The 15,658-nt window shown below is 42.9% G+C and overlaps 1 protein-coding gene across 7 annotated transcripts in view; it reads left to right on the top strand.

Annotated features, from left to right (window-relative positions):
* Positions 1-3,035: 3,035 nt before the first annotated feature.
* The window catches only part of EHBP1 (EH domain binding protein 1), a 367,326-nt gene continuing 354,703 nt past the window's right edge, over positions 3,036-15,658 (top strand). For 4 of the 7 annotated variants that reach the window (XM_084823077.1, XM_084823002.1, XM_084823038.1 and 1 more), the window contains exons 1-2: positions 3,058-3,429; positions 4,563-4,981. In XM_084823077.1, the coding sequence (XP_084679203.1) occupies positions 4,878-4,981 (104 nt within the window). In that variant the 5' untranslated portion in view covers positions 3,058-3,429; positions 4,563-4,877. Of the gene's footprint in view, positions 3,430-4,562; positions 4,982-15,658 lie in introns of all 7 variants that reach the window. The other 3 variants (XM_084823012.1, XM_084823030.1, XM_084823020.1) reach the window with 2 other exon arrangements.

The following is a 15,658-nucleotide window of genomic DNA, read 5'->3' on the forward strand; positions in this document are numbered from 1 at the left end:
CTCGCCTACCACACAGAGCGGGCCAAAGGGGGCAAGAGAGGAAGCCTGAGGGAGCTCTGCAGCCTCCTCTTGGTGCCCCCTATTCTCCTCCTCAGCTCTCGGCTTCTCTGCCTTCCACCCCCTGAGCAGCCCCATCCCCAGCCAGCCCCTCAGCTTCCTGACCCTTTTCCCACCCTGCTGCCCATTCCTGCTCTGTGCCTGTGTGCTCTGTGCTGCCCTCCTTGCCCTGCAGCACTAACCACCCGTTCAGGGCTGCTGCTGCTGCTGCTGGCCACGGCAGGAGCAGGCAGGGTGTGTGTGTGTGTGTGTGCACGCGCTACCGCCGCCATTGTCTGTTGTTCATGCTTATGCGTGGGGTTTGCTATGTGTGGGAGAGGGATTCTAGTGGACGATGTGCAGATGTTAGCAAGAATCATGTTTTAGCACCATGCAGTGAAAAGTTTTCACCAGCTGTTTGTTTGCACAGTTTGTCCTTCAAGGCGTAGGAGGGGGCCTGGGGTTGGATCCAACCCCTCTGGTTGACAGTAGGATCCTAGGTTTGTTTACTCAGAAGTAAGTCCCAATGTATTCAGTTGAGTTTATGTTGGAGGGAATAGGGCCATGAGTCACTTAACCTGAACTTGAAGGGTTAATATGATTAAGGTGGGAGGGGATCTCTGAGAAGTCATTCTGCCTTTTCCTTGTCTCCTCCCTCTACTTTCCTATCTTCTTCCTTCTTCCTCCTGCAAGTGATGCTGACCTCAGCCAGCTTACCTTGAGATGCAAGTCTGTCATATCTCCAGTAAAAGTCTCTCGAGTGTGTTTTGTCTACATCCGTGGCTGTTGACAGGGGGGCTGATTCAGACTTTAGTTTACTCCCCTAGTGAGTATAGTTATGCTTGTAGCCTTGTAGGGCAATCCTACTTATCTATTCAGAAGTAAGTACCATTATGTTCAATGGGATTTACTCCCAAATCAGTGTATATAGGATTGCAGCCTTAAAGGAGTTGTGGGTCACCACGGACTAAGTTCCATTTATTTTAATGGGGCATTGCTTCACATCTGGTTGCAGTGGCTCTTCATAATAATAATTAATAAATATACTATGATTAAATTATTATTATAAGTTTCTTGAATTAAAAGGACTAACCTTTTTAGTCCACACTGGAGGCATTCAGGATGAAGCTGGACAGCCACTTCTCAGGGATGCTTTGACTTGGATTCCTGCATTGAGAATGGGGTTGGACTCAATGGGCTTATAGGTCCCTTCCAACCCTAATATTCTATGATTAACCAAATAATTTCTAGCAAGTTGCTGGACATGACTTTGTGTGTGTGTGTGTGTTTTCAAATGGACCTTTTAATAATTCTGAATTTAGGATGACCAGATACTCCAAACAAAGTGACTGAAAGCTCATTTGTATTGTATAATTGTACAAGGTTGTATAATTTTAGAAGGGGTGTGGCTGTGACTATCATGAAGGGACCCTGAACTTCTGAATTTGCCGCTACACTACTGGTGACTGGTGAGTTTGGTTGATTTGGCTCACTCGGAAGTTGTTGTTCCGGCTTGTTTTGCACAATACGGACTATGGCCTTGAACAGCTATTGAAGCGTGGTTTTTGTGGAAGTTTTGGAGCTTATTATATCTGTCCAATCTAGTAGTGTATGACTGGTGAGTTTGGTTGATTTGGCTCACCCAGAAGTTGCCATTCTGGGCCGTTTTTCTTCAATACTGTGGATGTATTGTGGCTTATTGCATCCTTGCCATGGAGTTGTGTGTGACTGGTGAGTTAGGTGATTTCGCTCATTTGGAAGTGTCCGTTCCAGGCCATTCCATTCTGTTCCAGATGTGTTCTGGGCATTACAGGGTTACTAATAATACAATATTGCAAGGGTTTTAGGCCTAAAATACTGTTCTCAAGTGTTTCTAACACATGCCACTATTTTTGGCATGCTTTTTTAATATAAAGGGGCCATTCTGGCCCGTTCCATTCCAGCTTTTACACCGTCCCCTCCACGATTTGCGGAAGTACAACCCCCCCACACACAACACTTTAGGGGGAACCTCTCCCCCCCAAATCAGGGACCTCTCTAAACAGCTGCATGAGGACTGAGCATGTTCAGTGGGTACAGAAAAACAGGGGCAGGGAAAATGGAATGGAGTATCCTGAAAGAAGAGATGGCTGGTTGGCACCCTGAACAAGTGCTCTACACTGCAACACTTTGTTGCAGGTTTCATTTCTTTTTATATACCATCCCATTTAGACTGGAGGGAGAGGAAGGTTGGAGACAGGTGGGAGTGTCATTTTTTACTTTTTTGTTCCAGCTATGAAAAATGCTAAGGCTAAGTTTCTTCTAGTTAAGAGTGAGAAGACCAAGATAATTTTTGAATATGGTTACTACTTACACAAAGAGTGGTACTTCAGCCAAAAGATCCTCAGTTAATGTCAGTGTATGTTCACACAGAAAATACATATGGGAATGAAAGGCGCCCTCTGCTTAAATCAGGGGGGCATCCTTCTACTCTTCTATGGAAATTAGTGGCAACAGTTACTTTGGATGCTTTTGTAACCAGAACTGGAGTGAGGTACTTACTTCTGAACAACCTCAACCGAACCCCCTAACACCCACTGTCTTTTTCATTTGACTACAACATTTTAGTGGAGAGACGGGGGTGGGGGGGTGGAGACGATCCGTGCGAAGGATCCACAATCAAGGGACCGTGAAGAATAATATTGATGCGTAAGCGTCGCTCCAGACAAATAAGCCCTTCCAATTTCTGACCAGCGGCAGTTACTACTTCCCCCAGATCCAAGAGCTTGCAACTTTCCTCAGACAGACTCCCGCACCACCCAATTATTACGCCGTTCGGCATAAACAACCCCGCCTCTTCAGAATATTGCAAGCCAATAAAAATATAGCACCGAGGCGAGGGGAACGAGCCCATCATTTCTTTTCCTCTCTTTTCACCCCACCCCTCCCGGGAGGAGGGCTTCGGTGCCCCCTCCCGCTCCGTTCCTGCCTGGTGGAGTGATCGACGGAGCCCTTCGACCAATGCGCTCGCCCGCTTTGGGAGGGCTCGCGCCTCTTGCCAATGGCGTGTTCAGAGCGATGCTGTTTGGTTGTGCTGCGGGGCGAAGTTGGTATGAGGCGCGCACCTCTGGCAGCAGGAAGGGGGTGACTGTGGAATGCGAGGAGCTGCTGCGGGGTCCTTTGGATGATCCCTGGTGCCGCTACCGCCTTCATCGCGCCCGGCTTGGGGACAGAGCCTTCTGCTCGCGTTCAGACACACGGATCCATCGCAATGTGGCTCCTGGAGTAAGTGGCGCGGATCAGCTGCTCTCTCTGGTGCTGCTGCTGTAATGGGCAGCGCTAGCACTGGGTGGTGTGTGTGACAGCAGCAGATCCAGCCTTGCTGGGATTGAATGTGTACGGAACAGGAGGAAGGTAAGAGCAAGAGGCGGCGGTAGGGAGACGTGCTGGAGCTCCTTGCGTCTTTCACGCCGTTTTGTCCCTACCCATAATTATCCGGTTTATTGTGGACATCTGGTTTCCTCTAGACTCTCCCCTCCCCACCTCCAGATCAGAATTATTTGGGTCTCTGAATCCGCTCAGAGCAATGCTGAGTTTTAGGGATGGGTCATGAGTAAAAGGCGTGTGTGTGTGTGTGTGTGTGTGTGTGAGAGAGAGAGGGGGGCAGGCAGGCAGGCAGAGACAATGAAGGTGAGGTGTCTCAGGAAAGCGGGGAAACGCGCTTATAGCTAAGAGAAATCTTCCACCGAGAAAAAAGGTCCCCCTCCCCCGGCTAGGTCTCTTTCCCATTTAGGGTCGTGCCATTTCCTCCCACCCCCTTTCCCCACCACTGCCCACTCTTTCCGCTGTCTAGAAAGCAAAAGCAAAAGCTAAAAATTGCACTTCTCACAACCCCGGTCCTATTTTCGTTGCTGGAAAGAAAGTATTTCAGTGTTGCTCGTTCTCCTGAGATAGGCGAACTATACCTTATGCGATGGAGGACAAGGTTATCCCTGTCCTAAGCAGCTGAAGCTCAGAAAATGCCCTTTCCCCTTACCCTCTTTTGGTCCCTTGAGTATAAATGCTTGCCGCAACAGCAGCGTCTTACTTTCCCATTATGCACAAATTCCCCTAGGAAGAGAGGTGGGGGAGGAAACAACTGTTACACCTTTTTTGTCATCAGCAGGGAGACAAAGAACTTCTGTCACCTCCCTCTGTGTGTTCTGCTGGCAGAGCCTCAGCATAGCACTGCTTCCAGGAGATGCTGGAGGATGGCCCTGACCGACTCCTTTAAAAAAGAAAGAAAGCAAATGTTGTTTTGGATGAGGAGGGTGTTGATAAAAGGATTGATTGGTTTGTTTCCAGACAGGCTCCTGGCTTGCATTCTTGAAATTGCTTCAGCATTTCTCTCTCTCTCTCTCTCTCTCTCTCTCTGAGGGTTTGGGAAGAGGTGTGTGTTGTGCATCCATGAATGCAGTGTCAAAAATATAAGAAATTGCCGGCATTGTAACATTACCACATATAACACATTAGTCACTGTCTTATTCCAGTTCTGTTTTTCTTTCCAGTCTGAACCTCATCTGAGCCCATGAAGAGGAATGACTACTCCCTAAAGGAACTTCCTTGCAGTTGCTTTCTCTCATTGTCATGGTTTATGTTGCACCCAGCCAATAATGTGCCATTCACTTAAAATGGGATTTACCCTGGGAAAGGGACATCCAGAACATGCATACTGAGCATCCTTCCAACCTCTTCCTGATCCATTGTTTTCATTAGACTTGCACGTAGTTAATTTAGCACAAACAAAACTATTACACCTGCCTCGCTCAACCTGAGACTTCCTACTACTGTTCAGCCTTCAGGTGTGGCAGCTCTCCATCACCATGGCTTCAGTATGGAAAAGACTGCAACGTGTTGGGAAACATGCATCCAAGTTCCAGTTTGTGGCCTCTTATCAGGAACTGATGGTTGAATGCACCAAGAAATGGTAAGTAGCATCCAGCGTTGGAATGAACTGCTGATGCCTGAACATTGCCTCTTCTGCTGATTGTCTCCTTTCCAAATGGGATGAAAGGAAGTTGCAGATTTCCCCTTTTAAGTACTTTGCTTTGTATTGATTCTGCCACATTGGAATAATTATTGCTTGTTCACCAGAATTGTGAGTCGTATCAAGCGTTTATTAGATTTGGCAGTTTTCTTGTAACTCCATGGGTTTTCTTTGTTTTATTGGATGTCTTTCTGATGTTACCACAACAGGCTCATGGTAGCCCCACAGACCAGATAACTAGTCCATGCCAGGGGGATATGTGTCACCATTCCCACAGCTGCCTGTGATTTATTTCACTCTGCATACTTCTGACTTCTGCTTTTGCCTAAAAATATTTCTTTTTCCCTTCAACTCTGGAACAGGAACAGTCAGGGCTCAGCCTTGGGAATTATCTCAAGTTATTTGCTTAGTCAGACAAGAATTCCTTGCAGCAGTAACTCAATGGGACATAGTTTAAATTGGCTGGACTGTCCTGGGTAATCAGCTGTTTGGGCCCGTCTCAGACACCTATCTTCATTTTTGCAGAGTGTGCTTTCAAAATTAGTAGGCTTGTGTGTTCTGTTCCTCTTTTGCAGGAAAAAAAAAAATCAGAAATGTATACTATAGCCAAAACAATCTTTCAAAGAATGCAGTCTCTTTGACCAGCTTTAACATCTGTGTTCTCTATTCTTTTCTGCAGTATATGTTTAGATGATGAATTCTTGGCACTTTTGAGGAACAGATAATATAGACAGACAGTGTGGGGGGAAATCTATTTTCTAATTGTTGCTGTCAAGTTGACTATCTATGCAGGGTACTTAATTATACTCAGTATTTATGTTGCACTGAAGTTAGTTCAAAGCACTTTACATGTATTATCTTATTGTAATCTTTACAACAACTCTGTAAGGTAGGTCAATCTTATTATCCTCATATTGAAGATAGGGCTGTGTGAGCACACAGATAATGGCTTGCCTAAGGCCACTTACGTGGCAATCCTACACACATACCCAACCCCATTGAAATCAGTGGAACTTACTTCTGAATAGACCTTACAGGATTGTACTTAGTCAGTTCATGGCAGTGGTGATATTTTAACTGGGGTCTTCCTGATCTGTACCTCTGTCTAGTTTCTTTGGAAATGCATTGTGAACGGAATAGGGGTTTTGAGTACAGAGAACTCTACAGTTATAAATGCTTAAGGTGAGAAGAAATAATTGCGAACTTACTATATAATGCCATTAATAAAACTTCTCCTAGTCACAGATAATTCAGTGAGTTTACTGGAAAGTGTTCCTTTCTTGGAATAGGGTTGTCAAGTTGCCTGGCAAGTCTCCCGTCCCTCTAATATATGCATGACACACAGGAATTCATCAGGTGAACTTTTTATTTATCTTATAGCTGTTAAAGGTACTGGAACCATGACAGAAAAAAAGTGGAAAGCCAACCCTAGGAATAATAGAGGACCTGTCTTCTACCATTCCCTGGTAGCGTGGCGGGGTGGGGGGAAGTGTGTGCATATATGTGGTTTCCCTCCACCCAATTTTCTCCTCCCAGTTTAAAGAATTGTTAGTTAGAACCAATTCCCAGAAGGCAGCCAGATCCTGCTTTGCAATAAAAGGAAACTTTTGACAGCACTTTGCTGAATTTCAGCTGTTGAACTGGCTTCTAAGCTCTGTATCGTGTTGAGGAAGGGGGTGGATAATTTTCTGTGAGATCTAATCTTGGAATGATGCCTCCGTGGAATTATTTATCTTGCGAGTTTTTATATTGTCTTTTGTGTAGCTTGCTTTATTTTTAGAATTAGCTTTAATGCCTTCTTTCCCTCAAGGGCTTATCCCTGTAGGATTTACAAATGATATCCAATTTAAAAAGTCGTGCAATTAAATTTTGTAATGTAAAATATTTTAGTACCATGGTTTAGATCCTGCAAACGCTTACACGTGTCAGTAAATCCCATGTGGATATTATACTAATTCCTCTTTATAGGTGCAGTGCACTAATAGAACTCACATGCTTTAAGTCAGTGACACATTGGCTGTAGCCACTCCCGTCGTCTGAAGTTATATATGATAAGGAGGGCCCATGCTTCCATTCCACCATCTGCACTGGATGTGTGGCCAAATTCTCATTACAACTGGCAGGACAACACAGAGATGATAAACCTCCTGTCTTGGTGTGACAGAGCCCACCATGGGACAGTTCAACCATCTGTGTGTGTCCAGTGTGTTTTTCAGGATAGGCAGTAAATGTTTGCAGTATTTTCTATAGCATTATCTTGTGAACCGCTCCGGGATTAAAAAAAAAGAAAAGTGGTATAGAAATGATCTGAAATTAAAAAATGTTACATATTAAGAAAATACGCAGTCTGATCCTATGCGGATTTATGCGTACCATTGATTTCAAGGGGTTTAGGCACATCTAACTCTGCATGTGATTGGGCTGCTAACATGAACGCTCATCTTGAATTTCTCTGTAAGGAGAAGGAAGCAGCCTTAAATTTTTTTTAAAAAGTTCCATTTCATTCAAGCTAGAATTATAAACACTTTCCTTCCACAAATGGCAATTCTGTGCAAAACTGTGGATGACCATATTTTGGCAACAAAGTGGCTTCTTTCCTTCTGATGTCTTGATGCTTATTTTGGTATATCAGTGAACAACTTGGATCTTCTAAGTTAACTTCTGCGTTAGTTGGTTAGAAGAAGGCAGAAAAAGTGCCCCAGTCAAGATATAAGGAAAATGCTTTCTTGTGCTCTGCCTTTAGGAGGGCAAGACTGTTTTGCATGATGTGACAAATAAGGATCATGATTGGGACGTATGCCCTTGGTCCCATATTGTAACTGTCCTTTTGATTAAAAAAAAAAAAATCTAGTAAACCTGATCTTATTTTAATATACTGGCAATCCCAGCATTCTAACAATGCAATGCTTTTTTGGAGGAATAATAGACCATTCATATGTTAAAATGACCAACAATGAAGTATTAAAATACACTTGGGAGGAAAATGGGATTGTGAAAAAGATTGTTCATGAAACAGTGGTGGTGGCTGTGAGGGGCGTGGGTTAGATGTGTTTCTTGAAAATCTATATACTGTTCACTCTCAGCATTTCATACATGCATGAGAAATTTCAGAGGTTTATAATATAAATTACTTATTTTTTGCTAAGAGCAAATGGGACATGAGTTAAACTTATGAAATTAAATGTAATTTTGGCTTTCTATATTAGTATTAAAGAATTTTTGCATGTACAGTGTTAATGGGAAGCTACTTTTACTCTGCTTTATTTTTCTGCATCTTGTTAGTCTTTCCTCTCTAAATGGATTAGCACTTGGCAGAGTTTCATCTATCCTGCATAGCAAACTGATTTTCTGTCTTATTGTTCCATCTCATTTTCAGTTTAAAAAAAAAAAAAAAAGCTTGTCCCTGGTGACTATTAAAAATAGCTAGTCCCAGAGTGAATGTTGAACCTTTTGGCTATGGGATTCCTAAAATTGTCAGCATGCTATTATATCAGAAAAGATTTTATATTTGACTAGAAAATCTTGTCTTCCCCCCTTGACCCTTCAAGTTTAGCTTACAGTTGTTGTTTTTATTAAAGCTAATGGATATTGCTGCCCCAAACTCTATAGAGACAACCCTCTTAGGCCTTGTATTTGTAGCAGGGCTCAGTATGCAGTATGAGCTATCATGGTAAAGGATCTATGATTGTAAGTTTTTGCTAGTAATAAACACTCCAGTCAGTGAGTTACAGATATATGCCCTGGGCAACTGTTGTTGTCATGAGCTCTCTGCATGTATCTACTGCGGCCTTAATAACTTCAGAACTGGCTGGTACTGTCCGATATACTTGGGGTTCATTAACTCAGCAGGAGCCTGTGGAAGGCTTCTAAACTTGTATATCTTCTGGAACACTCAACCCCATACTAACCATCTCTTTGGTGAGTGGGTGTATGTTAATTTTGTGTTTCCTGTTAACTGCATATGCAAATCTGTGGAATGGGGAGAAGTGATTATTTTAGCAAGAGTAATATGACCTTCCTCCTACCCTACTCTCTTTTCTGGAAACAGGGTCCTCTTAGCTGCTCTAGGCATTGACTGGAAGGACAAGAACTAAGCAGTTGTTTTCATCAGCTTCTGCTTACAGAGTTTCTGCTCTGGGTCTCAGCACCAGGCATCGAGGACTCCAGTTGCTGCTTGTCTTCCGGTGGCAGCAAGCCGCTCCCAGAGTCCCAATATTTGTGACTTCCTTTCTCTGTAGGCATCTTGCAGTCCCCCAGGGAATCTCAACCCACAGTTTCAGAATCTAGGAACGAATTGTAATGAGTGCCTGAGTTTTGTGGTTATATTATGATTTGTGCACAGCTGAGTCTAAACTGCAGGACTGGCCCTGCCATTGGGCAAAGTGAGATACCACAAGAGCGAGGGCTTGGAGATCAGAGCTGTGTGTGCCATTCAGCCTGCCCCAAGCCCTCTAAGGTAGCCTGCTGTCCTTTGGTGCAGCAGGGAATGCTGCCCTATTGCCAGGGTTAAAGTAAGAATCAGCTATGAGTCCTGTCAGCTCTTGTACATGGAATGGGGAGAGGTGCCATCTTGTTCTTGTCTGTGGTACAGTTTTATTGAATTCAGGAGGTGATCTGAGGTGCTTGTAACATATAATTGTTTGCATGGAAAACTCAAGTGAACTAGTACAGGTGCAACATATTTCTACTGAACTGGGGTAATTTTCTCCAGTCCACCATGCTTCAGAAATGCGTGTGTGGACAGAAAACCCATTAATAGGGCATCAAGGACTGATGACCATTAGCAAACCTGTCATGTCTTCAGTTGTCCCCCTACTTCCTTGCCAATTCTGTTGGCTCAAATAATAAAGGTGTTATTGTTTTTATACTGCATATTTGTGGCAGGCCACAGCTGTGTTGGGTAAGTCTTGATAGTCTTTATAGTGGAAAGAAACAGGTGCTTATTTGAAAGTGCAGTTACTGCCCAAAGATCTATGGGGAGGGTAACATAACGAGCTGATGGAAATGGAATCATCTCTGTGGACCGCTTCAGTTAACTTCACAATAGCTTAGTACATGGAGATACAGGGCGTGGTTAAAGCCAAGGACCAATGAGATGGATGTAGTCAGGTAATCCATATGCAATCCAAATCAGTTTGAGGCATAGGTGATATGATCTGCTGTGAAATTTTGTCCTACATGAGTTCAGCTAAAAATAATAATAATTAAATAACCCACCTTTTAATGCTTGGATGGTATGCTGCTCCCTGGGAATAAAAAGTTGTGTGGATGTGTATCTTAAACACCTGTGTTGAGACTGGCTGAGAGTCAGATTTGCCATATTCCATCAGGATCTGAAGTTGGGGGTGGGGGCAACTCCTAGTTCCTAGGTTGTGCCCCTTCAACAGACCTATCAGCCCTGGGAAGATGTGGCTTGCATGCAGAAATATTGGTATACATTTGGGTCACAGGTTGGTGCTAGCTTTGTCTGTACTGGCTCTAATTGTGGGACAATGTTGTGGAGGTTTTTGCATCTGATGAACAATGCATCACTGCATCCTGTTGTAGTGGCTGACATTGGCCTAAGCGCCAAACCTTCTGCACTAAGGGCTTCCTGATTTTTATGTTTCTGAATGTAATACTTTTACAGAGATCAATTTTTGTTTTCACAAGATCTGTTCTGAACACATGGTTGAGCACTTGATGTACTCGAGCTCATCAGATGGTTCTACTATATTTCTCCCACATGCAAAAAGACAATGCATCCACTAAGGCATGCCAGTAAACAAGGAAATTCCTTGTCAAGTGGGTGTCACTTCCTTAATTCAGCCCATTTTGCCCATGTATTGGCAAGCTCATGATATCTATATCAGTTGGAATGTATTTTCTTCAGCTTGGCATAAATTGTAACACTTCTCCTGAGTGCTGCCTACTGAAAATAGGCTTGTTTCTTTTCAGTGTGTCATATTTCCATATCATTTTGCACTTGATTGAAGCTACTCCCTGCATTTTTTGAAATGGTACTTAATGTCATTTTGCAAAAGGAAAGCAATTTTTTTATTTCATTTTTTATTAAATTTGTTTGCCATTTGTTTTTCTTTTCACCAGTTGTTTCACAGTTAGATGCTGCATAAGCTTAAAACTTGGCATTCTCAAAGAATGGGAGAGAGAAGTTTGCTCTCTTGCTGTTTTGCAGAAAAGAGTTATTTAATCTGGATTTGGTGGTGGTGGGTGCTTGATCTGCTAGTGATTGTGGGTGTTAAGAGAGTGCCTTCTGCAGGCACTCAGTTGAAGTTGCTAAATCATAAATGCAACAGGGACAGTGTAAGCAAGGAGCATCATCAATGGATGTAAGAAGGGTTTCCTTTAAGTATTTATGTAAGTTACATAGTTTAGGACATCATATCTGTTATTTAGCCTTCTATTCCCTCAACATTTTAATGGTATATGCACATCTCTGGATTGCAATCTGGTAATCCTATTAGTTCTGCCATTTTTGGTCCTGTTATTTGATTGTACATACATGGAACTTTAGGCTTTGTTTTCTCTTCTGTGAGAGAATGGGTTTTGGGGGGGCTCCTTGATTAAAATAAGTGAGTGCTACATGCTACCATTTTACCACGCCTCTGAACCGGATGTGTTGTTAAGGAGAACTTGCTACTTGGGAAGATATTTATTTAAAATATTTATATCTACCATTCTGCCTGACAACAGGCCCCCAAGGTGGCTGACAATAAATGAAAATTAATGCATAATAAAACATAACATAGGCCAGGTATGAGTGGCCCTTGGAATTGGCAGGAACATCCAAAGCACAGGGGAAGAAACTAATCGTCTATGCTGGAGCTTTAAGAACTGCGCCAGAGTGAGAGAGTGGGGTATGGAAGAGATAAGCTGCTGTAGTCTATAAGAAATCTGGTTGCTATTTCATGCACTTAGTACTTTTGGGGTAGCTGTTTGCAGGTTGTGTTGTTTGTTGATGCCTCAATGCACTGGAAAGGTTTGGTGTATTTGACTGTGCTTTCACTTTACTGATAAGGAATGATTGATATTGTGTTGTAATGGTTGTAATGGTAGATATTGCCTATTTTGAAATGCATTTAAAATGTTATAATGGTATTAGTGAACTGAATTGTTTGGGTTGTTTATTATTTAATGATGTACTATTGTAATTTATGTATTGGTATTCATTTTTGTTTTCATACTGCTGTTGTGTTGTGAGCTGCTTTGGGCACATTTTGTGGAAAATTGGCATATACACTACAATCTTATGCTCTTAGTCACTGTGAATTGTGAGACTGCAGTCCTAAGGATATTTACCTATGAGCAAGTTGAAGTAGCTCTCATCCCTTTTCCTCGTTATTTCCAAAACACTGCTTCCCTCAAAATTGGTTGTTAAACTCCCAGAGACTTTCTGTAATCACATTTGTAATGTAGTGTCAAAATAAGGAAAGGCTGGAGAAGCAGATTTGCCCCTGTAATAGAGGAGTTTAGAAATGTGATAAATTTGAAACAGACTGACTTGGATCCTAAGATAAGCTAACTTAAGGTTTCACATCCCCTCCTCTGCTGTCTAGCCCACTGTGCCCCTAAAAAGTGTTCTTGAAGGGATGGTGGGCCTCCCTGAACAATGTGGGATGGAGCACGGGGCACGGTGGGGAGGGGATAATTGCCCCAAACTGCATGGAGATCTGATTAATTTTGAACCCCGCCCTCTGTGGAGGGAGGCATTTCAGTGGGCACAGTTGGTTGCAAGGTGATGGTGGAAAAACTGGAAGTCTTCCTTCCATGAACTTCTTTACATTAATTTATCTTAGAATCCAAGCCATTATGTTTGGAGTAGATTAGTGCTTTTGTAGGGTCTCTGCCCACCTACTGTCTCAACATTATCATGTGAATTTATATGACTGCACCATTAGGAAATGGGAGGGGGAGAATAAAATGGTTTCTCTCATTACATCTTGATAATGTAATAATGTAAGTTAAGTGCAAGAATTATAGCATCTGTACTATGGACTCTTTGAAATTTCAGTAGCTGTATACCTTGCCAAATTTTGGGTGCAATTTGGAGTTGTTAAAATGAATCTGTGTCCTTCAGTGTATTGTTTATTGCATCACTTTTTGTTTGCCATATTTCCCCCCATTTTTGCAAACTTGTATATCAACCTTTAGATTGCTTGCTATTGTGAAAAGTTGCAGACTAATTTGATAAAGCTAAGTGTGCAGGCTGTGACCTCATTTGGCATGCAATGAGGAATGACTGGGTGGATTCAAACAACTAGGTTTTGCCCCTTTGCCATTTCCAAATATGTCTACATGGAAGATTAATGGCATACGTTTGTGCGTGTTGAAACCAGTTGTTGGAAAAATAGGATGTATTTAAAATGATTTTCAGGCTGCCTTTAAGGGTAGAACCCTTTCACTTATAAACATTCTGTAAGTGAATACAGATAATTGGTTTCTGCAGTTGACTTGTGGTAAGGATCAAATGGAGCTCTGTTGCGTTGAAGGCTCAAGTGCACAGTGGCCTCTGCAGTCGATCCTTGTCGGATAAAATTGCTCCCACCACAAAGCTTCTTGGTGAGGATTCGCTACAGGTTCTATTGTGTATTGTTGTTGTTGTTCAGTCGTGTCCGACTCTTCGTGACCCCATGGACCATAGCACGCCAGGCCTTCCTGTCCTGCGCTCTCTCCCAGAGCGTGCTCAAGTTCATATTCATTGCATCAGTGATGCTATCAAGCCATCTCATCCTCTGCCGTTTGACCTCCTTGCAGTCCAGGGGACTCGTAAGAGTCTTCTCCAACACCACAGTTCGAAAGCATCAATTCTTCGGCGCTCAGCCTTCCTTATAGTCCAGCTCTCACAGCCATACATTACTACTGGGAAAACCATAGCTTTGATTAGATGGACCTTTGTCGGCAAGGTGATGTCTCTGCTTCTTACTATGCTGTCTAGGTTTGCCATAGCTTTCCTCCCAAGGAGCAAGCATCTTTTAATTTCATGGCTACAGTCACCGTCTGCGGTGATCTTGGAGCCCAAGAAAATAAAATCTGTCACCGCTTCCATTTCTTCCTCTTCTATATGCCAGGAAGTGATGGGGCCAGATGCCATGATCTTCGTTTTTTTAATGTTGAGTTTCAAACCAGCTTTTGCACTCTCCTCTTTCACCCTCAACAAGAGGCTCTTTAGATCCTCTTCGCTTTCTGCCGTTAGGGTGGTATCGTCTGCATATCAGAGGTTGTTGATAATTCTCCCGGCAATCTTAATTCCAACCTGTGATTCATCCAGCCCGGCGTTTCTCATGATGTACTCTGCATATAAGTCAAATAAGCAGGGCGACAATATGCAGCCTTGTCGTACTCCTTTCCCAATTTGGAACCAATCGGTTGTTCCATGTCTGGTTCTTACTGTTGCTTCTTGACCCTCGTACAGGTTTCTCAGGAGACAGGTAAGGTGGTCTGGTACTCCCATCACTTTAAGAACTGGCCACAGTTTGTTGTGATCCACACAATCAAAGGCTTTAGCGTAGTCAATGAAGCAGAAATAGACATTTTTGTTGAATTCTCTTGCTTTCTCCATGATCCAGCGAATGTTGGCGATTTGATCTCTAGTTCCTCTGCCTCTTTGAAACCCAGTTTGTACTTCCGGTAGTTCTTGGTTCGCATACTGCTGAAGCCTAGCTTGTCGGATTTTGAGCATCACCTTGCTGGCATGTGAAATGAGCGCAATTGTGCGGTAGTTTGAACACTCTTTGGCGTTGCCCTTCTTTGGAATTGGAATGTAAACTGACCTTTTCCAGTCTTGCAGCCACTGTTGAGTGTTCCAAATTTGTTGGCATATTGAGTGCAGCACTTCAACAGCATCATCTTTTAGGATTTTAAATAGCTCAGCTGGAATACTGTCATCTCTGCTAGCTTTGTTGTTACTAATGCTTCCTAAGGCCCACTTGACTTCACTCTCGAGGATGTCCGGCTCAAGTTCAGTGACCGCACTATCATGGCTCTCAGGGACATTAAGATCTTTCCTGTATAGTTCTTCTGTGTCTTCTTTCCACCTCTTCTTAATCTCATCTGCTTCTGTTAGGTCCCTGCCTTCTTTGTCCTTTATCATGTCCGTCTTTGCACAAAACGTTCCCTTGAGATCTCTGATTTTCTTGAAGAGATCTCTAGTCTTTCCCATTCTGTTGTTTTCCTCGATTTCTTTGCATTGTTCATTTAAGAAGGCCTTCTTGTCTCTCCTTGCTATTCTCTGGAACTCTGCATTCAGTTGGATATATCTTCCCCTTTCTCCCTTGCTTTTCACTTCCCTTCTTTCCTCAGCTACTTGTAAAGCCTCATCAGACAGCCACTTGGCTTTCTTGCGTTTCTTTTTCTTTGGGATGGATTGAGTTGCTGCCTCCTGAACAATGTTACGGACCTCCGTCCATAGTTCCTCAGGCACTCTGTCTATCAGGTCTAATCCCTGAAATCTATTCCTCACCTCCACTGTATATTCATAAGGGATATGATTTAGGTCATACCTAATTTAGTGTTTTTCCCTACGTTCTTCAATTTAAGCTGAAATTTTGCAAGAAGCAGCTCATGATCTGAGCCACAGTCAGCTCCAGGTCTTGTTTTTACTGACTGTATAGAGCTTCT

Source organism: Heloderma suspectum, chromosome 1 (assembly GCF_057233095.1).
Source record: "Heloderma suspectum isolate Gila_16-S chromosome 1, 16-S_ref, whole genome shotgun sequence".
NCBI lineage: Eukaryota > Metazoa > Chordata > Lepidosauria > Squamata > Helodermatidae > Heloderma > Heloderma suspectum.